This window comes from Strix aluco, chromosome Z, assembly GCF_031877795.1.
Source record: "Strix aluco isolate bStrAlu1 chromosome Z, bStrAlu1.hap1, whole genome shotgun sequence".
Lineage (NCBI taxonomy): Eukaryota > Metazoa > Chordata > Aves > Strigiformes > Strigidae > Strix > Strix aluco.
This window is the reverse complement of record NC_133971.1, coordinates 77,879,137-77,906,801: the sequence shown is the minus strand read 5'-3', so window position 1 is coordinate 77,906,801 and position 27,665 is coordinate 77,879,137. Positions and strand designations below refer to the sequence as shown.

The following is a 27,665-nucleotide window of genomic DNA, read 5'->3' as shown; positions in this document are numbered from 1 at the left end:
CTTATTTATCTTTTGAAAGGAAACAGTTTCAAAACTGCCAAGTAGCTTTTTGTTAATTTTTATTTGTAAACCAATGGAAGCTTGAGAAATGAGAACAATACGCTCTGTAAAAATAAAAACTAATTACATAAAACAGAAAATTACCTTTTTTAAAAAAAGGACAAACAATGCAGTAGCAGTATTATGCAAAAGACCATCAAGTTATGTTTTTCAAAATTCAAAAAAGATATTGAATAAAAATGATGGAATAACAAATTGCTTCCAACAGAGATAAGTAGCAAATATTTCAATTGTTTTTTAAAAAAGGAGAAAAGTAGTATATATTTTCATAGGTTTCATTTGCTTACTGCATGTTCTTTCAGACTTCCTATATAATTTTGCCACTGTATAGGACAGATAACTCAGTCATCAATGATCTTTAATAACTGATTTCCAAGTGCAAAACTATAATAATGTACATTAGATAAGGCTATTTGAAAACCTATGGCAACTACTATCTGTAAATTTTATGTACAAATCAGATACACATACCCTCTAACAGAGAGAACCTCACAATGTTGGGCAAGCGCCATTATATCAGGAATTACATTCTCCTCCTGCAGCAAGTTCAGACCCCAATTTGATGATCCAATATTGCCCTGGAATAAAAATTTGTCAAGTAAGTTTTGATTCTGGTGTGATCTGCAGAACTATCAGTGTAAAGTTTTCAACATTTTTGTTTGTTGGTAGTACAGTTTCAAGCCACATCTTCTCAAAGCAGAGATCTGGGTGCAGTGAACTCAAAGTCCAGTTAAGGTACAGAACACCAACTTGGAAAAATTACACACATTTTATGACAAAAACCATCATTAATGATTTTATGGGATTTTGCTTAGTTATTTCAGAATCAAGAGTCATAACAGAACTCAAACAACTGCAGAAAGTTTGTAAATCTATTACTAACCAAGGCCCAAAGGGCTGCTTTCAGCTGCTTAATTCCTTCCCACTTATCCAGCATTGGGGAACGAACAGTGTAACTTAGATCTGTAACAATACTCTGAAGGAGAAAAACAGAAGAAAAAAAACAAAACCTCAGTTGAAAATGAAAAGAAGACCTCAGACAGGTTCTCTTGCATTTTTAATAAAAGATAAAGCACTAATTTAAAGTGTACACCCTAAAATGAACAGTGGTAGTTCTAGAGTAATATGCATAAATTAAAGCAATGGTAATGCAAGCAGAAAATTTTCACATAGCCACTGATTGCATCAAGTTGATTCAGATTTTATAAAGATAACAGACTACTCAGACTAACACACTGCAATCTATAACCTTTCTCTTGAACTTTTCAACTACTGGATTCATTACGTCATCTTGCAAACCCACATTAAAAGTGAATCCATTTAAGCAACTATGACCTTGCTTAGGGTTTGTTTTCTTAGCTTTTTAGGATATTAGAAAGAAGATTTTATTCCCTCATGTCCATGGTTTTGTACGTACAAAAGGACAGGCTCAGTTTTACTTATCAATATACAATTCACTCACAGATTGAAAAATTACTTCTCTTGGCGAGTTGCTTTCCATTCTAAGATTTTGCTAGCCATTTCAAGAAAAATGTTGCAAGGTATTTCTCTGTTATTTCAGTGTCAGGAAGGAATTTTACATGAGACTAGATGGCAAAGACTGTCTTCACAACTTTTTGGCCCCATATAACTTAAGACTTTCATTATCAACTTATTTTGCAATGACAGTTTAAATGCCTTCTCTTTTAAAATGTATTTAAAAAGGGTTACAGTACTCTGGAATCTTTCAAGTTACAAACAATTATTATCCTCACCTGAGACTCCAATAAATGACAGCCCGTTTTATGGTGCACCAGTTGGCCATAAAGATGAACTGGCAGGTAGACGTGTGGTCGCTGTAATCTGGCAGAAAAGAAATCATATGCTTTCCCAGCAATTTTGACATATTCTTTTAAAGTAAATTACATTACAGTGTAATGCAATGAGTTACTCTTGAGGTTTTTTTATATGAAAGATTCTTTTGTGGAATTTAGGAAAGAATAGAACAGAATATTTCAGTTGGACTAGATGATCACTGTAGGTCCCTTCCAACTGCCTGACCAACTTAGGGCTGACCAAAAGTTAAAAGACTAACTGCTACTAAGGGCATTGTCCAAATGCCTCTTGAACACTGACAGGCTTGGGCCATCAATCACCTCTCTAGAAAGCCTGTTCCAGTGTTTGACCACCCTTTGGTAAATAATTGTTTCCTAATACCTAGTCTGAACGTCCCCTGAAACAGCTTTGATCCATTCCCCTGTGTCCTATCACTCAATTCCAGGGGGAAGAGATCAGCATCTCCCTCTCCACTTCCCCAGGAAGCTGTAGAGAGCAATGAAGTTGCCCCTCAGCCTCCTTTTCTCCAAAGTAGTCCAGAGTCCTCAGCTGCTCCTCACAGGACATGCCTTCCAGCCTTTTCATCAGCTTCGTTGCCCTTCTCTGGACATATTTAAGTCCATTAACATCCTTCTTAAATTGTGGGGCCCAGAACTCAAGGTGAGGCCACACCAACACTGAATACAGCAAATCACCTCTCTTGACCTGGTCATGCTGTGTCTGATGTACTCCAGGATGTGGTTTGCCCTCTTGGTTGCCAGGGCACACTGCTGACTCACATTGAGCCTGCTGTTGACCAGCAATCCCTTTCTGAAGGGCTGCTCTCCAGCCACTCCTCTCCCAGTTTATACATTATTCCATCCCAGGTGCAGAATCCAGCATTTGGACTTGTTAAATTTCATCCCACTAATCACTGCCCAATGCTCTGATCTATCTAGATCTCTCTGCAAGGCCTCTTGTCCCTCAAAAGAGTTAACAGCACCTCCCAGTTTGGTATCATCAGCCAACTTGCTAATGGTGCACTCAACTCCTGCATCCAGATCGCTGATAAATATACTGAACAGAACTGGCCCTAGAACTGAACCCTGAGGAACACCACTGGTGACCTGTCACCAGCCAGATGTAGCCCCATTCACCACAACACTTTTAGCTCCACCCTTCAGACAGTTCTTCACCCAGCACATGCTGAACCCACTCATCCCACAGTTGGACAACTTGTCCAGAAGGATGTGGTGAGGGACAGTATCAAAAGCCTTACTAAAATGCGGAAAAACGACATCCACCACTTCATCCACTAGGTGTGTGACCTTGTCATAGAAGGGTATGAAATTAGTTAAACAGGACCTTCCCTTTGTGAACCCATGGTGACTGTGCCTGATGATTGCATTACTCTTTAAACGCCTTTCAAAAGTACCTGGTACAATCTTTGTAACTGAGGTTAAACTAACAGGTCTGTAGTCTCCTGGGTCTTCCCTCATCCCCTTCTTGTAAATCAGAATAACACTGGCTAGCTTCCAGTCAGCAGGACCTCCCCAGACTCCCAAGACCTTTGGTAGATGATTGAGAGGGGTCCTGCCATATCATCCACTAGCTCCTTCAGTACTCTGGAATGAGTCTCATCAGCCCCTGTGGATTTGTCAACATTCAGCTGATACAGTTGGTCCCTTAAAATTTCAGTGTTCACAAATGCAACACTTGTGGTCCTCTGACGCAGGTCACTGGATAGCCCAAGGTCTATCAGTATTATTAAAAACTGAGACAAAAAAAAGCACTGAATGCCTCTGCTTTTTCTTCATCCTTATTAATCAAGTGACCATCTTCAACAAGTATTGGTCCAATGTTTTATTTAGACATCCTCTTGCTATTAACATACTTAAAGCCCTTCTTGTTATCTGACACACACTGTCCAGTTTCAACTCTGATTGAGCTTTGGCCTTTCATGTCTTCTCCCTGCATAAATGAACCACAGCTCTACAATCTTCCTGTGAAGCCCTTGCTTCCAGAGATCACACAATTTGTTCTTCCTCTTGACTCCAAAAGCAGTTCCTTGTTCAGCCAAGCTGGTCTTCTGCCCCGCTTGCTTGACTTATGACACAATGGGATTGTCTGCTCCTGTGCTTTTAAAAGGTGGTTCTTAAAAACTGAGCAGTACTCATGGAGTCCTGAGCCCTCAAAAGCAGATTCCCAGGGTACTCTGCTAAATACTCCCTGAGTTTGCTCTCCTGAAGTCCAGGGCAGCAACTCTGTTGTCTTTCTTCTCATTACACTGAAAATTTTAAACTCAATTTCATTATCACTGTGACCAAGACAGGCACCTACAATCATATCTCCCACGAGTCCTTCTCTATTTAGAAAGTCTAGGAGGGCATCTTTCCTAGTTGGCTCACTGAGTACTTGTGACAAGAATTTACCTCCTGCAGACTTCAAGAATTTCCAGTATGGTGTTCCTAGTTGATGTCCAGAAGGTTGAAGTCTCCCATAAGGACAAGGGCTACCGATCCAGAAATTTCTCCTGATTATCTACAGAATAACTCATCTGTGCTAACATCCTGGCTGAGTGATCAGTAGTAGACACCCACTACAACATCTACTTTGTTTTCCACCCCACTAATCCTCACTCAGAGGCTCTCAACCACATCTTCACTAACTGTAAGGGCTCCCCCTTACATACAGAGCAACACCTCCACCTCAACTGCCCTGCCTATCCCTCCCAAACAGCCTGCAGCCCTCCATCCCAGCACTCCAGTCGTGGGACTCATCCCATCAAGTCTTGCCAACACCAATGATATCATAGCTCTGGGAACTGACCAACGCTTCCAGTTCATTCTGTTTGTTTCTCACACTGAGTGCGATGGTGTACAAGCATTTCAGGTATGCTACTGAGGCCTCCGTGCTTCCAGGAGTGGTATAAATGTTCTCACTAGCATTGCCACCCTCACGTGCTGTCATGCCAACCCTTGGCTAACCTACCACAATCCTGTTGGTATCCCCTTCCCCCAAAGATTCTAGTTTAAAGCTCTCGATCAGTCCCACCAGCTTACGCCTAAAGACTCATTTTCCCAAATTTACCTTTGGTTGCTCCGACGAACATAGTTATCACCATCAACAGGTTTGCGGTATGTTGTAAGTGCTTCATTAAGTTGTTCTTCAATCAATTCAACATACTTTAAGTTATATTCCTAAAAGAAGGAAGACAAGGGTTGACATGATACATTTAGTGGTTTACGTTTTTATATTATAGTACTTTATAAGGAAGGAGTAAATTAAATGCTTCTTAAGGAAGGCTGAAATATCATTATGATCTGACAGTGGTGCTCACCAGAATTACTGCACTTCATACATACAATGAGTTTGCAGAGTCAATGACTCATTCTGTGATTATTTCAGTGAATTTGTTAAAAAATGAAGGAAAGAAGGAAATACTTCACGTCTGACTTTAACCCAAATGATCTCAGACTACCATGCATTTCAGTATTCCTAGAGAAGTGAAAGCTTATAAATTAGTAAAAAAAAATTTCCAACAGGAATGAGACCAAGCACTTATAACAAACTATGAAAAGAAAGTAATGTATGAAGAATTTCATTCTAGTCATGACAATGATGCATTTTTCTTAATGGTCTTGTGTTCCTATTTACTTCCTAAAAGCATAAGCTAATTCTATCTTCATGAGCTCTACATTTAACTATAATTAGCAACAACCAGAGGTAACAGATATCTTGAAAGGTAGTATCCCTTTACACACTTCTCTAGATTAAGACCTTACATAACAACGCATTTTAGAAAGCCACTGCACTCCTGAAATATTTGCTGAAAGATCAAAATTACATGAAAGGACTGGGGTAAATCAAAAGCACACACGTACAGAGGAGCTATGGTATTCTAAGTCCCTGTCAACTTTTTTCAGCAAAATCGTTAAGTCACCGAGGCAATAAATGTACTGACATTAGGAATATACGTATATGAATATGCAAATTTTTTAAGAATCTTTGACCTTCTAAACCTGCATATTCACACTCTTCATCCTAGTATCAAGCACACTTTTTATTCCTTGCATTACCTTTTGCCACTTTTCCATTTGCTTTGTTACATAACCTCTTTCATTTAGATACGAAAATCCCTTTGGGATGGACAGAAATCTGTAAAGTAGCAACAGACAGTTAGTGCTCCACTTAAAACAGATCACCTAATTTGAATAAAAACAAACACTTATTTGTTTCCACAAGGCAAACAGCATACTCAACATTTACCTTAGGAGTAGAAGCAAACCCTTGTCTCCAAGATGAGAAAGAGCTGGTTTCATTTGGATAAGGGCGTGAAGATTGGCCTAAAATAATTAAAAATGTGTAAGGACTATCTGAGCACTATATAATTCTGAAAACTACAATTACAACGATCTGCCAGCAATGAAGCAGCAAGTTTTTCACAAACGGAAGTACCAAACAGCACTAACCTCATCCTAATATTATCCACTTGAGGTACCTTCTGTCATTAAATATGTATTATTTCACAAAAAGTATAATGATCTAAATAGCTGAATTAGTCTGAATTCATATTTAAAAGTAGGCATAACCCAGAAGTCTACATTTTCTTGTCATTAATACTGCAGTATTTTCAGCAAGGGGGTCTATAAACTATTATCAAGTCCATCAATGAGAATCAAGAAAGGAAACCATCAGTAGCTTCCTGCACACTTTTACTTTGCTACTGGGGAAGGGGGTGGGGTACAGGTTTCAGAGTAGCATACCAAGAAGAGGTTGAAAATTGAAAGGATGCTCACCTTGTCTTCACATGCTTCATCTAGAATATCAAGTGCCTCAGAAGAAATAGTTTTATTTTTATCATGTAACTGGGTCACCAGTAACTCAATCCCCCAGTTGCTGAAGAACTCTACATTTGCTCTCAATAATACTCTTAAGTGTTTTGTTGCATACAATCTGCAGCTCTGCAAAAAGAAAATGCTTTTTTGAATGGATGAAAAATAGCTGATGTAGTTAATGATTTATCATTTTAAAAAATACATTTCAACTACCATATTTTACAGCAAGTAGCTGTGATGCATATCTTATGTATTAAAACTACGGTCTATTGGAGAGCTGTTTCTATCTTATCAAACAGGAAATCTGAGCCTAAGATCACAAGTAATCTGGTCACTGCAAGTCCCCTTGGAAAGCCCTTATCAATTAGTCACTCACTGTGATAGCATCACACAAAGTCATCACGATTAGTAGGAAAAACACCTTGTAAATGGCCAGTGCAATTGCACATAGTTTCATGTATGTCATGTTTTGCAAAAACATTAACAAGCAAATATTAGAACCTCTGGGGAATTTATTTTAATAAATCTTAAATTGTTTCCGAAAAGTAACTGATCCTCAAAGCTTCTCAGTAAACCTAAATAGAAAAGTGTGATTTTCTGTAATAAGAGTTTCCCAACAATTAGTTTACTACTATGAATTTCTCCAAGTGACAGCAGAAAGTAGTAAGTACCCTGTCAGTTTCTGTACTGCTGAGATTTGCTGAATGAACAGCATAAACTGATTAACACCATTTTCTATTAGAAAAAAAATACCCAGAAAATAGAAGCATACATGCTTAATCTACAAGAATTTGCAGTGTTCTGGAGTAAGCACTGAACTACCCTGACAATGTATGCTTAGTAGGGAAGATATTATCTATACGTAGACAAGCATAGCTGGAAAAGACAAAATCAGGTGACCAAATCTTTCTTCAGGTCTTCAGTCTACATCTTCAAGGCTGTGATAGCTATAACCAAGTAAATTTTCTATACATTAAAATATAAGTGATATATGTTGGGATGCATGTGAATATCTGTACTCCAAGAGAGAGGTGAACTGGTCCAGGCTGGAGAGAACTACTTAGGTTAACAGTATCTTCTGGATTTTTATCTTCCTCCAGAAAAATTTAGCAAGCAGGACTTGCAAGGAAATCGAAGTAGGAAATGTGAATGCGCACAGTTCATTTCAAAAAACCTTGTCTCATTATTTTAACTTCAAATACCATGTGCGCATTTCTACTTATTCCATATACAGAGGCTCCCCTTTTGGAGGGGAAGAAGGAATGACATAACATACATATCAAGAAAAGACTGTAGAACAGTGATTCACAACTCCGGCCTAGGCTGCACAACCATTTTGAAATGGCTTGCATGCCATTAGTGGTATGCCTGGTACATGGCACAGACAACTTTTTAATTGTATTTATTTATTTATTAAAGATGAGAACAAGAGCTATTATGCCAAAATGATCACTTGACCTAGATGTTAAGCCTACAGAATAACACAATAATATGAAACCAGAATTCACTGTTATGTAGTTCAAGTGTTAAAATTTGTCTAAAAAGAATCATTGTAACTGCTGTAACTACACTGAGTGTGATACAGGGAACAAAAGATAACAATATTCACTTCCTGAAATACTTCCTGAACATGAATTATCTATCCAGATCGCTAGTACAGAATTAGAACAAGTTTTACTTTTTGTTTGGAGAAGGAAAAGATAAGAAGGAACTCATGACTCTAACAGGACAATAACATGGCAAGTAAATTTCACTGCAGAAAAATTTGAATCAATAAGCTAAAGTGAAAAAAATAATTGCAGTTTTAGACATGCAACATACTCTGAGCCAGCTCTTTCTACCCAGGGAAAAGATCTTGGGGCTAATATTAGTCAGGTCTGTGGAAGTGTTAGACAAAGTTCAGTGGCAATGAAAAGTACTGGAAGTAAACAGAACAAAATGCATCAGCATTGTCACTAGGTAAATCCACTGGATGTTGACATCTTGGACACTGTGTACAGTTCTGGTTCTCCTACCATCATCAGAAAGAAAAAGAACAATTAAAAGGTGTAAAGAACAGCAGGACAGTGTCTTAAGTAATTGAAGGTATAGAAAAGGGTCTTTACAACAAGGAATGACTCAACAGACTAAGATGTTCAAATCTCAGACCTGGGGCTGCAAAACCACTGCATGCATTTCCAACAATTCTGAAGTCTTCATGCAGGACCATAACCTTCGTGCAGCAAGATCACCTGCATGCATTTCCCAGATCGAAGGGCAAAGCCCAGCATTGCATTTCCAGCTGAAGCAAGATCCTGGAATGTTTTTACTTTTGACGAGAACTGATAGGAAAACCAGTGTAGAGGATATCTGAGGAAACAGACATTGCCCTCTTTCCCTCATGCACGAACTACATCGAAAACAGAGATAAGCCCTGCACTAAATCTGTCAGAAGATTTTCTTTCACTGTTAAAGGGCTTTGAGACTCATAGAAATGAAGAAGCAAGTCAGAGGTCACTATACTCAGCTGATTACATACAGCTCAGCATAGAGCCAGGAGGTGCAGGGTAAGTCTACCCCTTAGCCACCTATGAAGATTAAAATTTTAGGTCATGAACTACAGCACTTGAGGACGGACTGGCTACTCTGCTGTTTCAACCATGAACTGGCAGAAAGGCAGCTGAGGCAGTATTAATTTGCTTTAGCATGAATGACCAAAGCACAGGTGGAAGTAGGATAAGATGTGCTTCTGTTTCACTGATCTGCAAGGATATTGCTCTGTAAATGCTTTCGTTGTATACAGTCACCCCAAAATGCTACTCTCCTCTGCTAAGGCTAAGCTGGCTACAGAAATTATTTTTCCTTGCTCAGAGACACTCATCAGCAAATGGCTGACAAAAGCGCTTCACAGTTCTCGGTAGCTTTAAAAGGGGCATGAGGCTATAACTTCAGCTAACACAAGAAAAAGAGTATCTTCAGCTTTTGAAATAAATAAAGTATTTCATTAATAAACATCTCACGGAATTAAAATTTCTGAAGGGAAGAAACCTTACTAGAGATGGTATTCTCCCTTACAAAACACAGCTTTTCAGAAATTATGTCCAGTCCCATACATTTTTATTGCCTTTAAACAAAATTTAGCAGCCAGAGGCAGCACAGATAAACAAAATCACATTTTGCTTTCTGTATTACGAATTAATACAAACCCTACCAGAGGCTAACTACACAGGCTCCACTCATCCTATGAGGTCCTCATCAGAAGTCCTTGTGAGGGGAAGGAAGGGCTTTTAAGTCCCTTATTTGACCTGAACTGCATGTTCATTTTTAATCCTAGGATTAACTTGTCCAAGGTGACAGAATGTCAGTTCTGGTAGTATTTAAAAATACCTTCTTATGGGACATAGCAGTAAGTGGTATAAACCATGACAAGTTTCAATTTTTTCCCTATCACAGTTACTATGTACAAAGGAGTAAATTCTCTTTTGCTATTGACAATGCTGCTGTTTCAGAACTCCAGACCATAAAACACAGAAAATGGCAGATACCTTCCCCTAACATCTAAACAGAGGTACTTCCAAATTACTCCTCAGTCAGTGGAACTGTCCACGCAAATACCTATCAGTTCAATAGTTCAGTATTATATTTCAGGTATCTTCTTGGAATTGACAACTATTTCCATCTCACATGAATATTTTAATTCTGGAAGAGACCTGCAGTTTTGCCAATTGCAGTTGTTAGAAATACCACTTATACCCCTAAGGATAGAGCTAACACCAGAATAATCAAAAGGTTTTATCCTTTGGATTAGCTTTTTACACTTTGATTTTCTATTGGGAGCATAAACACCGGAAACACTGAAGACAAGCATTTTGTCCAAGAGATGATACTGGCAATAATGTGTACACCAAGCATTGCCAAAGGGTTCTTCAACATGTCAGTATTTTGTCTTTCTGTCAGGTAGTACTCAGTGAAATTTTCTCTTCAAAATCCCATCAGTTCAAGTTCCACTGTAAGAGCATACGGTGTTGGGTACGTGGTAGAACAGGATAATTTCTTAAGGAAGTAAATACATTTTATCCAAGTATGAAATCACCTGTAGTTCATACAAATGTAGACCCACTTCTGCTGGCTGAGACAACACATTCTCTTTGTGATTTTCCTTACATGAAATATACAAAATACTTCCCTATGAATTCCAAGAATTCTGAGCATGTCAACAAATTCAGGAAACAAAACGCCCTGAAGTCGTTTTATCCATCCCTCGGGGTTCAATGTTTCACAAAGGAAGTCAGGCTCTATTTAAGAGGTTCAAACAGTGAATTTCCCTTCTTTTTTAGTATCCTGATAGTGAGATTAATTTACATTTGTGATGAACAAACAAGATTTATTTTTTTTGTATTTCTGAAATGTGTTATCATAAATTATTTCTTAAAAAAATAAAATATTGAAGGGATTCTCATGGTATTGCAGTGTACAAAAATCAAGGTACAGTCTCATTCAGTGCAACACTGAACTCTAAACAGTAGAATTTAAGTCACAACACATCTCAGCTATGAACTTACCTGGCAATTGCTATGATTAAAGACCTACTATACCTGAATGCACACACAACTGATATTAAGAACTATTGACCCAGATTGTGCACATATGAGAAAGGTTACATTTTTACTTACAGATTAAGTCAGTGCTCAGCAGATGACAAGATATATGCTAATAATTTCTATTCTTTCATACTTCAGGATACTGCCAAAAATAGACAGTTACTTAATCTCTGTGGTTTCTTTAGACAATGTTGCTAGATCCATGCATCAGTGAGAGACTGGGAAATGGAAGCATTAGAATTCAGTAGCCATAGGCTACTAATGTAGGCTGAGACCTTAAAACATCACAGATGTCAGAAATTATCAGTGTATCTGGCAAGAAAGATCTCTAACTTAACTAATTACGTAGGTTTGAGCTCCAAAATATGTGTTCTTAAGTTTCTGAGCCTGTATAATGTCTCCAAACTTTCTCCAACATCTGTCAAGGTCTGGCATTAAACAGTCAAGGTAATCATGCCAGCAATCAGGTCATGATCTCTAATCCTTTCTACAATCCTAAACAGACCAGAACTGAAATAGGCAAACCTGGGGGCTCTAAAAGCTTTCCTAATGTCTAAGGTGCCAGACAGCGGTGTCTATCCTATTCATGTCTGAAGTACAAGTAGTACTTCTGTACAGTAGTACTGTACAAATAGTACTACTGTACAAGAAGTACAGTACTACCTACTGAATTACAAATGGGTGAAAATTGTATTTTTAGTTATCATCACTAAGAGCTGCAGTAGCTCAACTGCTTTCTGGCTTTGTATATGCTTGGGACAGTATGTTCAGACAGTATATGCATCTCTCTTCAAGACAGTCTGCTTTGCAGCTAGTGATACCTGTATCAGAGTCGAATACATGCTGTTTTGGTTCCACACCCCCTGTTCCCGATAAGAGAAAAAAAGTAGAAAACTAGGTCTTTATAGAACACTTGGAAGGAGATTAACCCCTTCTTACCTACATAATGCTTCTGGCGTTAGTACTGGATGCTTGAAAACATCGGGAAGCATCTCTCTCAAAATAGAATTTAAGTCTTCATACCTTAGATATCAGAATCAAGAAATCTTCCCCAAAATCTAAACCACAAACACTAATTCATAATAAAATGCTTCAAAATATTTGTGTAACTGTACACTTCACTGAGGAGATTGTGGCAGCATGCCTGGACCTTTTTCTAATTGTTAAACAGCTGCATTTGGAAGAAACTGAAAAGCTGGAGTGCTCTTCCCCTACATACGGCCCCTTTTTAGGAGGTAAAAATAGCTGGGAGCTGGTGGAGAGGGCAGTACCCATGGACACAAAATCTCAATAGAAACAGCTAAATGATGTTCCATGGTCTAAATTGCTCTTAACTGACAGTCATCTAACAGGAGCTTAGAAGTCTAAAGACACAGGCGTGTGTTCTCAAATCCATTAATTTGTTTTCTTGCTCAGACTAGGCATAAAACAACTTTGGAGAACGGGTAAAGTCATTATTTCATTGAAAGTTTATTTAAAAATTACTCAGTAAGGAGCTTTATTCTCTTATTTCAGTGAGTCATTACTTCAACATCAACTATCTTAATTACTTTCAGACTCCACTTTTTACCCATAACAATCATATCTTTGATGTGTCAGAGAAATATCCTCTGAGACATTCAAAGCTAGCATCTACCTTATTCCCTCTTGAATCCACTCTAGAATATATTCTGCCTTGTCCAGGTGACAAAGGAATAGCTCTCCCTGAAGTAATGAAAGTTCTTTCCTAGTTACATTTCAACTTACTAATTGTCATTTCCCTGACATCAATGCTTGCTTGTCTACTATGTTACACCCGATTGATTTTTCTTAAAAGTTCAACAGCCTCCTCTCTCAAGTCTACGTAAGTCTGTGTTTTATTTCCACTCACCTTCTTTGATTCAGAAGTTCAAATCCCAATGCCTATTTCTGAACGAGTCCCTTGTCCCAGGAGCTATAGCTTCTACTCAGTTCCACCACAGTAACCTCAAATCATTATCAAACAGTACCACTGGAAGGTTAACCTGTTTATTACTGCTAGAAATACACATTTCTGCTCGTGAAAACAGTGTCTTCACCATTGATTTAGTATGTCCATTGACCTAGACAGTAACATTACTCTTGGTTTATGCATTTAAAGACTTTAACCCCTTCATACATGAAAGAAACCTGTTTGAATGACTTAAGCACAAATATGGTATACAGCATGAAGTTCACAGCAAATTCAAAAGCTACATGAATAGGAGTTTCACGTATCTGAATACACAAAAAAAAAACCTTTCTTGATATAGAATAGCGTAGAAATAAAGTCATACACCTTGAATAACAAAATAAATGTCTAGTGGCAGATAACAACGAAACATAAGTTGAATCAAACTTACATCAGTAGCTGCTGTCAGGATTTTAGAAAGAATGACTCTTGCTAATCCATCTCTGCTGTAATCCAAACTAGAAACAGTCAATTTTAACAAGTGATCCTGGTTCTTCAAAGAACAAAGATTAAGAAGACTGGGGGGAAGGGGTGAGAGAAGAAAATAAAAGTTAGTATTTGAACCCAAACCCGTTTATTTATTCAGTCAATAATTTAAATTTCAGTACTGTGAATTAGACTTAGGAAGGTAAGTGTATTTGTTTTGTTTCCATTTTATTTTGTGTCCCCCCCTTTTCAGTACAGTATCATCCTTCCCGATACTGATTTCTGTCAGATAGATGTGGACAGGAAAAAGTAAGCTATTTTGTGACCCAATCACCCCTATCTGTTTCAGTAATGCCAGACTAAAAGACCCCTTCTTAAAAAAAAACATCAAAAATCCCCACAACTGGTGATTTTTACTTGCAAGTAAATCAAAAGAACTTTAAAGTTGCCAGCTTTACAGATGGTGGTCCTCATGCACAGTTCACAATTTTCATAACTATTACATCCATAAGCACAATTTAAACAGAATAAAAACACTTACCACTGAAACACATTACATTTTTCAAGCATTTTCACTCCATGAGGGTGACAAGAGAGAGTACCAAAAAAGAGAAAGTAGTGCTGGCTAAGGGTATTTAGTAATCCGTTATTTTGAAGACTACGTTCAGGTTTCATTCCTGATGAAGAGTTGAGCCAATGTACAATATCTTTAACCAAGTCCTCCAGGTAACCTTGTCCATCCTAACAAAACAAAGAGTAATAGCATTTACTAGTAACAGAACTGGGTCCCTCTACTGAAATCCATGATTTTAAATTTCTTAAAATGTACAAACAATACAGACACAAAATAGAAATGCTGGATGGCAAACACAATTCAGACTAAAGAAAAAGGTTCAAGGCAAATAAAAGGAGTTTAGCTTGGAGACAACTTGGGACCAATTCTTTTCTTTCCAGGAAAAGGATTATTCAAAGACATTTTCCTCTGGCCTGAGGCATAAAAGTTTTTAGCACACAAGAAGAAAGGAGGTGGAGAAAGGAAGAATATAAATAGCAAAAATTAAAACCACTCCAAACCCTAAGTTACATTTAATAAAGACGTATTTAATAAGATTTCCACTAATACAGCTGTCTTCCTCGGTGTCTCATCTGGACAATTCAAGATTTTAAATTATATTTCTTAATTATACTGATCATTTTAAATTTAACACCCAAAGTCTATAGAAGTCTTTACTAAAATTAAGGTTTCTTACTTTAAGTGGCATACAGCAGCATTCTACCTTCAGTCTTGTAGCTGAAAATTTCTTACCTCTTCTGATTCAAGAAGAAATTCAGTAAATTGACAACCCACTACGGTGAGCTGCTTAGCCTTGGCATAGTCCAGATCCAGGTTGGCATACAGTTTACTGCTAGGCTTGTAAAAATATAGCAATCTCCTTACAAACCTATGGAAAGTAAAAGAGAATTTGATATTTTTCAGTATGACAAGGACATTCTCAAAGTAAAAAATAATGCTGGTAGAAAAGATATCACTAAATTACCTTATTGGCAATAAATTTTCTATTACGGGTTTTCTATACCATGACTTAAAATAAGTAAAGGAACTCAGTATCTCTATGCTCTTAGAAGCCATAACTTCCTTCTCATTCTTATAATTTATTCTGCTGTAATTTATCCTGGGGTGAGTTTCAAAGACTACACTATTTAGACTTACAAAGAGCTAAAAAAAGGATCTGTGACATGATTCTTCTTCAGCTATAATAGTTAATGTTACTGTGAAAGATACATTTTTGTGTTGTGCCAGGAAAAGGCCGTATTTATTCAGCAACAGTATTTTCATTCACCTCACTTAAGCATTTCGTAGCATAAACACAGTGATTGCAAACACAGACTCTCACTCAGACTTTCTGAAATCATGGTGAGCAATATAGCTTGACTTTTGCATTGCAGGAATAAATCTTCAGCGAAGAACTTCCCCTTGCCAATTCTTAGTCAAAACATAAACACACACTTGTGCTTTAAAATAACACAGAATGTTCTGTCTGAAGGTAGATATATCAAGCATTAAGAAAACTTAACTAAAGCACTGTGCCTTTAGTTAAACAAGTGAGAGTAAACCACCATCCCCAATTCCAAACACAGGACCAACTATAAACGAAATCTCAGGCCTTCTTTAAATTTTGTCAAATGAAATGTATTTTATTCTAGGTTATTAGCAATAAATATATTATATAAACACACACATTTATATGTTTGTGTATATATGTATATACTTAAGTGTGTATACAGAAAAACATGTATATACACACATTGAATTAACTATCTCTGAAATGAAGGTATCTATGTCAAAAACAACTGAAATTTCACTTTAACAGCTGTAAGATCATCACTAGAAAACTAACAGTAAAACAAAATCAACTTATGGAAGAACAAACAAATATACTTTACACTTCAAAAACAAAGTGGCTGAGAATTTTTTATGATCAGCAGTGAAACTAGAGAGATTCGGGGCTTAGTTATAATTAAGTAAGAGCAACAGCATTTTCAAGCCATTAAAGCATCTAACCCGCAATCCTACAGAAAGTATCAAACTGTACAAGTCTTTCACTAACTCAAGCCTAGATTTTCTCAGGTTTTTGAAATTAAATTATTTAGGCACTGAACAATGCTTGACTGCAGCACAAAACCAGGAAACAGGAACATTGCCCCAGGGAGGTAGGTAGAGGGGTGGGTGTGGGTGTCTCAGCTGGGACTGCAGACATTGCTTTAGAGAAGCAGCATTATAAACCACCAGATCTGGAAAATAATCCTTTACTGCAAAATATAGATTGGCAATTAATGTACAGGGAAAGAAAAAAACCCAGAAAAATACAAATGCAAAATTAAATTATGGCCATGATTACAACGGGACCACCACTTATGCTGGGAACACTATGTAAGTAGCCTGTTTTTCACTAAAAACTTAAAAGCAAGCAGTGTGAACCTTTCAGCATATTTTTTAGCTTTAGGTTTTTTCCTCAAATTCATGGAGAAGTAGCTTTCCATGCCTACAAATACAAAACTACTCTTCAAAATAATTTAATTAAATTTCTGAAATGCATGTTAAAAGGGACATCCAAGAACTAATTAGTAACACTATTACCACACATGCACAAAAGTAATAAAAACATCTTAATGCCAACAGACATGAAAGGAACGAAAGCTGAATTGGCTTTTTGGGTTTTTTTTGTTTGTTTTGGTTTTGTGTTTTTTGTTGTTGTTGTTTTTTAAATCACACATGCTTCCCTTGACATTAATAGCAACTAGAAACAACTTCCTCCTGGTTTTGATGAAAGCTCTAACTACATAACTGTACAACCATAGACCTATTCTGTTAAAATTTGTCAAGTACTGACATCCAATACTCACGTATGAAATATCAAAGAGGTAATACTTTAAGTTTAAAATGAAGTAGGGTCTTTGAAAAGCTGGTATGAGTCTTAAGGGAATACATACATAAAGTATCTGTGTATAGAAAAGAAACCACTAAAGCTTAAAGACCTGTTTATTTAAAGCAAATACTGCCACCTAATTATTGAAATTTTCATTTTTGCTGCTCATCTATAGATTTAAGTTTTAGAAATGTTACAAATCCAAGGAATAATTTATTGCAATATTAAAACCCATTTTTTCCAAATTTCTTTCTTCAAAGGAAGTCTACATAGTTTTTACATACCTGTGCAACTGTTCATCTTTATAGTTCCTTAGATTTACATTTGGCCACTAGAAAAACAGCAAATATAGCATTATGTGAAACTTGTACATCAGTCCTTGATTAGTCACTAAAATTTACTCATTTCTATTATAGCTATATTTACCTAATAATTAGAAGTGTAAGTTTTCTTGCACCTAAGGTAACCTATAAAAACACCTTATTTTGTTGAAAAGCCCACACTTCTTGCTCCAAGAACTGTTCCATTTTTTTCTAGAGAAGGACAGGGAATGTCAGTCACATGCTATGTGTACAAGGTCATAATTCTAATGAAAATAGAAAACTATGAAAAGCTAATGAAAAATCAACAACTTTGCTCAGTTTCTTCTCTGCAAATAACAAAAAAAATTTGATATGTGTAATAGGGAAATAACTGTTTTGGTTTTACTACTAATCAAAGTTCTTTTAAAAATAATAATTACTCTGTTATAGCTCACTTAAATACTGCTTATTAAAATGGTATTTAAACTCCTCTGTTGATACCTTGTAAGACGCTTTAAGAAAGATCACATGAAGTCATAATACTTTCTTCTGCACCTATCCTCTCTTCCTATTCTATTTTCCTCTGTTTTTACAGCCATTTGTTGTCTCTATAGTTTCAGATTTATTTTTATTGCTACTAGTATCTTCTTTGGAAGGACGGAAAAAATGCATCAAATGTTTTTCTCTCCTACCTAAGCAATACAGTTCTACATTTCCAATTGGTATACTAGTATTAAGACACAGAGTGCACTAGTTAATGATTAATAAAACTGACTACACTAGTAACAGTGCCAGATAACGTATTAAGCTCTACCGTCAATGACAAAGTTGCAATTCCTCCATCCTGACCACTGCCACTTTTGCTGCTCTTTGAGCAGCTTAAGATAGCAAGCTGAGCAAGTAAAAAAAGGCAGTAAGGGACCACATGAGATGCAAGTAGTGAGGTGGTTAGAAAGCTGATGCCCCACAGCTGTAAGGCTGTGATGGAGACAAGAGGGAGGTGAGTAGCCACATGAAATAGCAAAGTCCAAACACTGGAGTCTGGATCCTGCTCATTCAAGGACTAAAGATAGATCACTGATAACATTATCTTCATTTATGTCGGTGTTGTGCAGTTTAACAGGAATGGAAGTGGTTAGAATTAAACCAGAAAACACACAAACTTCTCATTCTGAAACACAGAAGTCACCGATTTTGAGACATTAGGAACTGTTTGATGGAACACTAGAAAATATACTGCTGGGGAGGTCTGAGATAGCAGGAAAACTGACAGTTTGACCTAAATTTCAGGTAAAAAAAACACCACATGCTTTAGTGGTTGACTGCATAAAACTTCCATTGTCAAAGCACTACACAGACTAATTAACAGTAAGATTCTGAAAAACAGTTTCTTGATAGTATCTTTAATACTGAATCAAAACTAAAAATATCTATGATTAACAATCATAGTTATCTAGTAATCCAGTAAATCTAGTAATTGCAGTAAAAAGCCTGTAAACAGTGAAATTTGGTGGAAGAAAGCTACTGTCATATACATATTCAGGTCTTTTATACCAGAGAGATTCGTGCTGTCTCAAGTTTATCAGCCCCTGAACAAATGCACAGAAATATTTAGTTTCTTTTTTTAAAAAAATATAATCTTGACTATGATTGTCACCGTTACTCTCCTTTTTGTACTGCCACCATTTTTGTAACAACACAGTAAAGAAGACAGTAACAGTGTTACTTGGGGGTAACAACAGAAGGACGGCTTCAATGCACAGCATGACAGGAGCTATTCTGGTTTGAAGACTATACTGAGTACTCCCTCAGAAAGTTCTTACCCAAAGTAAGTTTTCTGCTTAAAAAAACACGTAGTCTCTTAAAAGCTGTGCACATAGAATGAGACTGCATACTTCTGAAGTCTTCATATGTAGCTCAGTCTAAGCATCTGAAGTTTGATCTATAACCCACCTCCAGCCTTAACCTTCAGCTCATGTTATGTAAAAAAAAAAATCTTCTATGAAACTGAATGAGACAGTAACCCTGTGTAGTCTGGATTGAAGTCTGAAGTATTAGTAGCTTTAAAGTCCTTATAGCTAATGCTGTAAAGTCTATTTCTATACAAATAATGTTATATAAAATTTAATACATGCTTAAGAAATTTGTGAATTTAACTGTATTTTTGCATATAGTTTAAGGGTTGTATACAAAGAGACTGTATCAGCACTGATTAAACCCATGAGATCCTAATTCTGAAATAAAACAGATTATGGTATGTACTACAGAATTAATTAATATTAGAAAGTCAAAGCTCACATGTGAAATAGAGACTTCTTTCCAAACAACTTAAAAAGAATATCATGCCCTTTTTAAGCTCACCTTCAGTATGGTCCCTATTAGATTCCAATTCCAGTCAAGGTTCTCTTTATGATTGAGAACTTGGCTGTCTCGAAGATTCATTACAAGTGCTTCTTCTGTATCCTGGAATACAGACATGAAAAACTACAGTAAGTTTCCTCACATTTTTTTTCAGTCTTGTCACATGATATAATTACTGTTCATGTAACAATCACTAAAAGGGCTATGCTCCACAGTAATTTGCATTTGAAAGTAAATTGCATGGTTATAATACTGCATTTAGAATCTAATAGTAAGAGATCACAACTGGTCCTAAGAAGCATTAAAAATTATTGTACTGTCATTCCTCAATTTCTAGAAATGAAAAACAGTATCCACAAGTAACTACAAGGCAAATTAAATTAATAAAATACTACAAAGAAATTACAAAAATTGCTCTGAATTAGATGAGAGAGTGAAGCTTGGGGGCAGGATCTAAGTCTCCAAAATACAAGTACCTTTAAAATAAAGATGTCTTTCTGCACACGGTACTGATCCCTTTTTTGGTGCGTTGAGACTGCTTTCTGAATAATATGATCTAAATGGAGGCTGTAAGGTTTAGGTCCTCTTTTCTTCATCTCGTGAAAACGTTTTAAGCAGTTGAGTGCGGCACTTGCTCGTCTAACAGAAAAAAAAACCCTATAATCAGTAGTTGGGTAACAGTTGGCAACTGAAGAGTACCACTGCTATATCTTGAGCAAATAAACACAGCTCAAGAAAGAACTGACCAATAATTCCAAAGCAAATAAAAGGAAAATAATTTTCTTGATATAAGTTTTCATATTTCCATAGGCCTCAGTCTTGTACTGAAATCACACAGAAAATTATCTTTCAGAATTTCTAGTACTGCAAAGTGAGCCTCATTGATACCTTTTCTTCTGCTCTGCAATTAATGGTGCCTATCATAGTTCACAGAAGATACTATCAAGTTTAAAGTTGATAAAGTATTGCGAGATGTCACAGTAGATCCACATTCTGCAGTAAAGTTGAGAGTTGAGGGGGCTAGCTTCAACTCTGACTAACAAAGTATTTCTTGTGTATGCTCTTTTTTTTCCCCCAGAGGGTGGCAGGAGTATCAGTAGTATGTTTCCTGCTCTTGATATCTAAACAGCTCAGTAACAGCATGTAAGAAGTTTCCAGGAAAAGATAGGAAGTAATAGAAATGACAGTTGACAAGGGCAGAAACAGTTAATTACAAAATAGTGGTAGCAGAAAAAGAACAACCTGCTGAGCAAATAAAATAAGAAAGTCTAAAAATGAGGAGGTAATTCCTTTCTTCTTTCCCATAAACAAAAATTCTCACAGGGAAGGAGAGAGTCTTTAATTTGTATTACCTTCAAACAAATACCTTTGAATTTGGCCACTTATTTAAGTTACATAAATTTAATCTGTAACAGTGCTTACAGTTTTTCAGAGTATGGAAACAATGCAGAGCACTGACCAAAACCAAGATCCCCAAATAAAAATAGTACTTCTACAAAATCAATTTCTTTCAACAAAAAGAGGAATTCTTACTACTCTATCAGGTATGTCCACGAATGCCAAAAAGCAAAAAAACTGCAGGTAATCCACAAACATATCCCTTCTGCTCTTCATCTTTCCTCTCATCCCACAGCTTTGACCAGTGAAATATCCTGTAACGGCGTTTCAGATATGCCTTTTTTGGAAAAATAACTGTTTTCACATACCAGAATCTTCTACTGACATATAAGCAGCCTTCAAAACTAAAAAGCAGAAGAGCACTATGTTTCACAGTAGCAGTTCAGAAATGTTCTGTAATTTATCACTTATTTATCACTGTCAATGAAAGACGAAATAGAATGTTATGGTATAATTACCATAACACTGATCTGACAAAGTAGATCAGGAATGGCCAGAGTAATTAACAAAAATATTTCCTAGAATTTACTATTAGAAAAAATCCCAACACACTCCATTAAATGGTCTTCTACAAAGAAATCCAAGTAAGAACACTGAGTTACAGAAATACATTTTAAAGACACATGAATATCAAATTATTTGACTTTTCCTCAGAGGTTTAAATTGTGTAAAGTACCTGAGAGATGGTATTTTATGAGAGAACACTTCAGAGGTTAAATTGCAAGAATAGTAGATGTACAGAGAAATTCTAAAAAATAAGTAAAATAAAAAAGCACAGGTTTTTAAAATCTGAGAATTCAGGTACTTCTAGTCCAAAGAGAAATTAAAAGGCTCTATTTCAAGACAGATGCCTAAATATACATTTGATTGGCATCATGAATGCCAAACAGTTCCCTAGTACTGCTTAAGTACATGCCACTGCAGAATGCTGCACTAAATTTAAAATTTCTGTTCATACATTCTTATATTTAAATGGAACTGAAAGGAACTGAGAAAATGCTGGTGCTTTTGTTCAAAGTTTGCACTGATAAAAGTTTTAACATAATTACAATTACAATCATCATTTCCATCTGAAGAAAACAGTTTAGAAAAAAATGCAAAACGACAAAAACTAAAACCCCCAAAAACAGCCCCATGCCAATATGACATTTCATGCTCTTGCCTACACTAACAACAACTCACTGATTTGGTCTATTACTATAATGAGCTATAGATAAACAACAGAAGAAAAAAATTGTACAGGCTTTTTTAGTTTTGAAAGCTTAACTGTATCAAAATGCCAAAAAAGAAGTGTGAAACAATGGAGATATCAAACACAGAACACATCGCAGATTTTGTTTGGTCAAACAGCACCTCAGAGTTCATTTAAGAAAAACTCTGCTTAAAAATACTGCAATCTATGCAAAAGTGTTCTGAAATCCACTACCAAAACTTTCCTCCCAAATTTCTAAATTGTTACTATAAACACTTTTGGAATCATGCATTGAAAACTATTTTCCTACTAAGTGTGACAGAGCATTTCTATACGCATGCATGAGTTTGCTTTCCCATAAAGACAGCCATGGTTTCAGCCACCAGAAAACTTGTACGTTTTCACTCAACTGTAGGGGAAAAAGGAGATAACTATTTTTGCTTCTAAATGTAACTTAGTATTCTTACAGTCTTTTCTCTTTCATGATGTCAAAAGATGCTGCCATATTCATTAATGTTGGTAAACAGTGCAGGTGATGGCTGTGAGAATGAGGAAGAATTGTGTTTGCCTAAAAACCAACAAAAGACCAGTTAGAATAACTTATTACAACATTTTCAGCTATCTCTTTTGGATCAACATTTGAAGAATCTATCAGTTTTCACACCATTTTCACAGATGCATGACAACAAAACTACCTTCCGCATAATGTCAGAGCAATAATTACACATAATATTTGATATAACTAATAAATCTGAAACACAACTGAAAGTAACTTAAGGCAATTTTAGATTTCAGAGCCTTCTAATGTGTACTGTTTGCATTGTGGCTTTTAAAGTGGTAACATACACATGCAAAGCATCAGATATCCTTGTCATGTATATAAAAGTACTAAAAAAAAAATCTAAAATCAGAAATACAGCTTAAGTTGATGATCTCTATCAAAAACTTTCTGCACACACAAAAATCTGATCAACATAACTTCCTCAGTAACTAAACAGTTAATTGCTTTTATTTTGGGAAACATATGTAATTCTGCAAATATTTTCGGAAACTAAAGAATAATGAATATAAATTGCTTCAATTTCTTAAAACTTACTAAGTAGAAGTACAAATATTTGTTCAGTGTTTTGATAAAAAGTCATCCCTGACTAATGAATCTTCTCTTCAGAAAAACAAAAAACACCTATGCTGTGCAGCATACTCGTGTCAGTAACAGTCACTCCCATTCAAAAGTATTCCAGAAACCAGAAAAACAGCATGTTATTACAGATTCCTCTTTTTAAACTACATAGTTGACTGAATACTCAAGAAATTCTACCACTTAAAGAAAAATCACTGAAGAGACTAAAGAAAGACTTGCTGTGGTTGCTACCCATGCCTCTGAGCTAAGATGGTGTAAATCCCTGTAGTAATAAGAAATCCTGTATCTGAAGATTGTGATCTTGGTTTTTGGAACATTAAGCACCACTGAAATGAGTCAATAGTTGAAAATGCAGTCTGTGTCCAATAATATATACTCAAATTTTGTAAGACAAAGTTGTACTTCACAATCTTACCATCTCTTATAAAAAAGAGTTTATTTGGAGGGAAGATTAAAAAAACACAAAAAAACTGATCAAAAAGTGTTCTGCTGCATACACTATTCTTGTCATCAAGAGAAGATGTGAAAAATAAAAGAACTGTTTCGCAAGAAAGGTAAATCATATCACTTCACACATGACTAACAGCTCCTTGGTAGGCTGAAAGGTAGCCCTGGAGTGTATATGAAGAAAATAGTAACATCTCTATACTGAAATAGTTTAGATTAAGAGAGAGAAGCTACTGTAAAAGATATGTTTGATAAAGGGAAGCAGAAAAAAACAAGGGTTCTTCAGCTTCTCTGTAGCAGTGGCCACTCACAGCAGTGCTGAAAGAGCACTCCACCAGGTTGGAGTTGTCTGAATGAGTAACACCAAGTGCCCCAGTCACATCAAGCTGAACATGAAAAAAGTTTCATCTGCCTAGCCTGTGAGGCAGAAAGCTAAATACACTGCCAGAAGGCTACCATTACTGTAAGGAAAGCAAAAATCAGCAACGGTTCTTTTCACAAACACAGTAACTGATGCGTGAGCTTGCAGGACTCCAACTTAAAAATACAACTGGGTACTGAAGCAAGAAAGTGTACTGGTGAGAGTTTGAGCGCTGAGGATTATCCTTGGGGCAGAATCCCTAGTACTTTCAATAATTTCCAAATGACCTTCCTATTGATTCATACTGGTTTTCATATATGAAGTGCCAAAAATTGTAGTGTAAAGTAACCCACTATTCGATGAAAAATTAGATGTTCCAAGTTCGTAACACAAATTCAAAGCTGTATTAGGAAATGTCTATTTGCAACTAGCTATTAATACTACTTAGATTCAGCAAGAAGTCTAACTTACCATGTGCAAAAGTTCTCCTAAAAGGATAGTTGCTCTAACAGATACATGGTCATCACTACTTGTGATCACTTCAACCAGACCCTTCAAAAAGTTAAAACATTGTTACAACATTTAGTGTATAACATCTTCTTTTAATGCTTCCAGGAAAAAAGTAGCAAGCATCTATTCAAACTTAAAGTAATTCGTTACCTCTAGAAGTCCATTGGTAATAAAAGCTGAAAGCACTAAAGCCAAATAATTATCCATGAGATCAGGCCTAAGGAGAAAAAAGTACAGAAACAGTTTAGAAAGTTCCTTGCTTTTGTGTCTGCAAGAAGACAACAAATACTTTGTCAACATCACCACAAAACAAAACCAAGGGTTTAGACTAAGTTCATTAAATGCTCACCTTGACCTAGCTCGATGGGGTAATATAGTTTTAGCTTCAGCAGCTACAAAGCCATCAGAAAGTCTCCAGCAGTCCTGAAACCTGCTTGGATCTAGAACAAGAAAATAGGGACAATGGTAATTATTAACATTGGATTTCATAGTGTTATTTTAATGGTTGTCAGTAGGTAAATAGTAGTTCTTGGCAACAAATGTTATTTTGTCAGAAGGGATCTCTAACAAGTCATGTAATCCACGCTCCTGAACAAGGCAAGTCTAACTTCAAAGCTAGGACAAAGATTGTATCTAAGTATCAACCAAAATAATGACATTTCCAATTCATAAACACATGAAACTTGTTTCACAGAAAACGTAACACCTGAAATTTTAAAATGTACATCCATATGTCACAAAGTAGCAACTTTGCAACAAAGAATGATTTACTTACAAATGAGGAACAAGGATTAAGCTTTTATAATCAACTGCATGATAAAACAGTTATAACCAGACTTTGGAGAAGAGAATTGCTGGAAAATTAAGGCTGAAATTTGCTCATCCTGTGATCATACTTTCGTGCTGTGAGACAATGCAGAGGATGGGTTTACAAAGGAGTAATTCTAAAGATAAAAGACTAACTCTGGTAAATATAAAGACATGGAAAAGCATACAATTGCCCTAGGGAAAAATCAGCTAAAGTGTAGTGGAGATAGCTAGCAGATACACAATATTTATTAAACGGAGTATTTTCTATCTTTTCTGTAACATTCACTAACATTTCATAGAATAGAACACCAGGTTGGAAGGGACCTCAGGGGTCATCTGGTGCAACCTTTCTTGGCAAAAACACAGTCTAGACAAGATGGCCCAGCACCTGGTCCAGCTGAGTGTTGGAAGCGTCCAGTGCTGGGGAATCCACCACTTCCCTGCGGACATTATTCCAGTGGCTGATTGTTCTTACTGTGAAAAATTTTCTTCTTGTGTTCAATCGGAATCTCCCCACGGGTAATTTGTACCCATTATCCCTTGTCTTTTCCATGTGACTCCCTGTAAAAATTTAGTCTCCATATTCTTTGTAACCACCCTTTAAATACCGGAACATGGTGATAAGGTCTCCCCTAAGCCTTCTCTTCTCAAAGCTGAACAAACCCAATTCTCTCAGACCTTCCTGATATGGCAGGCTTCCCAGCCCCTTGATCATCTTTGTGGCCCTCCCTCTGGACCCTCTCCAGCCTGTCCACATCTTTTTTGTATAGTGGGGACCAAAACTGAACACAGTATTCCAGGTGTGGCCTGACAAGTGGTGAGTGGGATAACATCTTCTTTATCTCTGCTGGAGCAACCTTGTTTTTGCAACCCAGCATCCTGTTGGCTTCCTTTGCCTCTGCATCACACTGTTTGCTTCTATTGAGTTTGTTGTCCAGCCAGGACCCCCAGATCCCTTTCCAGAGAGCTGCTCCCCAGCCAGGTAGATCCCAGTCTGTGCTGCACTCCTGGATTATTCCCAGGTGAATGGCGTTACACTTGTCCTTGTTGAACTTTGTAAGGTTCTTGTTAGACCAAGCTTTCAGCCTAACCATGTCTTCCCGCAGCGTGGCTCTCCCTTCCAAAGTGTCCACTTCCCCACTCAATTTTGTACCATCAAACTTCATCAGGGTACACCCAATCCCATCAACCAGATCATGTATGACTAAACAGCATTTGGCCCAACATCAGTCCCTGAGGGACTCCACTTGTGCCAGGTTGCCAGTTTGAAAAGGAGCTATTTACCACCACCCTCTGGGTGCAGCCTGTCAGCCTCTTCCCCATCCACCACACAGACCACTTATTTAGACTGTTAACACATCAGTTTCTCTAGGAAGAGACTGTGGGGAACTGTACCAAAAGTCTTGCAGAATTCCAGGTAGACAACATCCACTGTTCACCCCACATCACTCGAGCAGGTTACTTTGTCATAGAAAGCAATCAGGTTTGTCAAGCATGATTTGCCCTGGTGAATCTGTGCTGGCTTTTCCCAATCATGTGCTTCATTTGATTTGGGATAGCCCCAGGGGAATTTGTTCCCTAACTTTCCTAGCGAGTGAAGTAAGACTTATGGGCCTTTAAATTCCTGGATCCTCCTTTAAAGCCCTTCTTGTAGACAGGGGTGACATTAGCCTTCTTCCAGTCTTTTGAGATGTCCCCCAATCTCCACGACTGCTCAAAGATTACGGAGAGCAGCCTCACAGTGACATCAGCCAGCTCTCTTAACACACTTTGGGGCATAATGTTAGGGCCCATCGATTTGTAGAGGTCAAGCTCCTGTAATAGTTCACATACCAACCCCTCCTTCACTGATTGTGTTCGCATCAACTTGGATTTTTGTTCTAAAGGCCTGGGGCCTAGCAGTGCTGGTAAAGATGGAGGTGAAGCAAGTGTTGACGTCTGCCTTTTCAGCATTATTGGTGACAAATTCACCTCATGTTTAACAGCAGGCCAGCATTTTCCTTCTGTTTCTGCTTGTTGTTTACATACTTGAAGAACCCTTTCTTGTA

The 27,665-nt window shown here is 36.9% G+C and overlaps 1 protein-coding gene across 6 annotated transcripts in view; it reads right to left on the bottom strand.

Moving 5' to 3' along the window:
• Positions 1-27,665, bottom strand: part of RICTOR (RPTOR independent companion of MTOR complex 2) — a 101,881-nt gene that overhangs the window by 23,094 nt on the left and 51,122 nt on the right. For all 6 annotated transcript variants that reach the window (XR_012621733.1, XR_012621731.1, XR_012621730.1 and 3 more), the window contains 17 exons: positions 25,157-25,247; positions 24,958-25,024; positions 24,769-24,849; positions 22,816-22,916; positions 20,235-20,397; positions 19,759-19,860; positions 17,380-17,426; positions 14,974-15,109; positions 14,209-14,408; positions 13,633-13,759; positions 6,654-6,818; positions 6,124-6,200; positions 5,934-6,012; positions 4,945-5,054; positions 1,815-1,902; positions 944-1,036; positions 532-638 (listed from right to left, as the gene is read on the bottom strand). Coding sequence is in view for 1 of the 6 variants with exons in the window: in XM_074813291.1 (XP_074669392.1) it covers positions 532-638; positions 944-1,036; positions 1,815-1,902; positions 4,945-5,054; positions 5,934-6,012; positions 6,124-6,200; positions 6,654-6,818; positions 13,633-13,759; positions 14,209-14,408; positions 14,974-15,109; positions 17,380-17,426; positions 19,759-19,860; positions 20,235-20,397; positions 22,816-22,916; positions 24,769-24,849; positions 24,958-25,024; positions 25,157-25,247 (1,834 nt within the window). In the remaining 5 variants the exon portion in view is untranslated. The remainder of the gene's footprint in view (positions 1-531; positions 639-943; positions 1,037-1,814; positions 1,903-4,944; positions 5,055-5,933; positions 6,013-6,123; positions 6,201-6,653; positions 6,819-13,632; positions 13,760-14,208; positions 14,409-14,973; positions 15,110-17,379; positions 17,427-19,758; positions 19,861-20,234; positions 20,398-22,815; positions 22,917-24,768; positions 24,850-24,957; positions 25,025-25,156; positions 25,248-27,665) is intronic.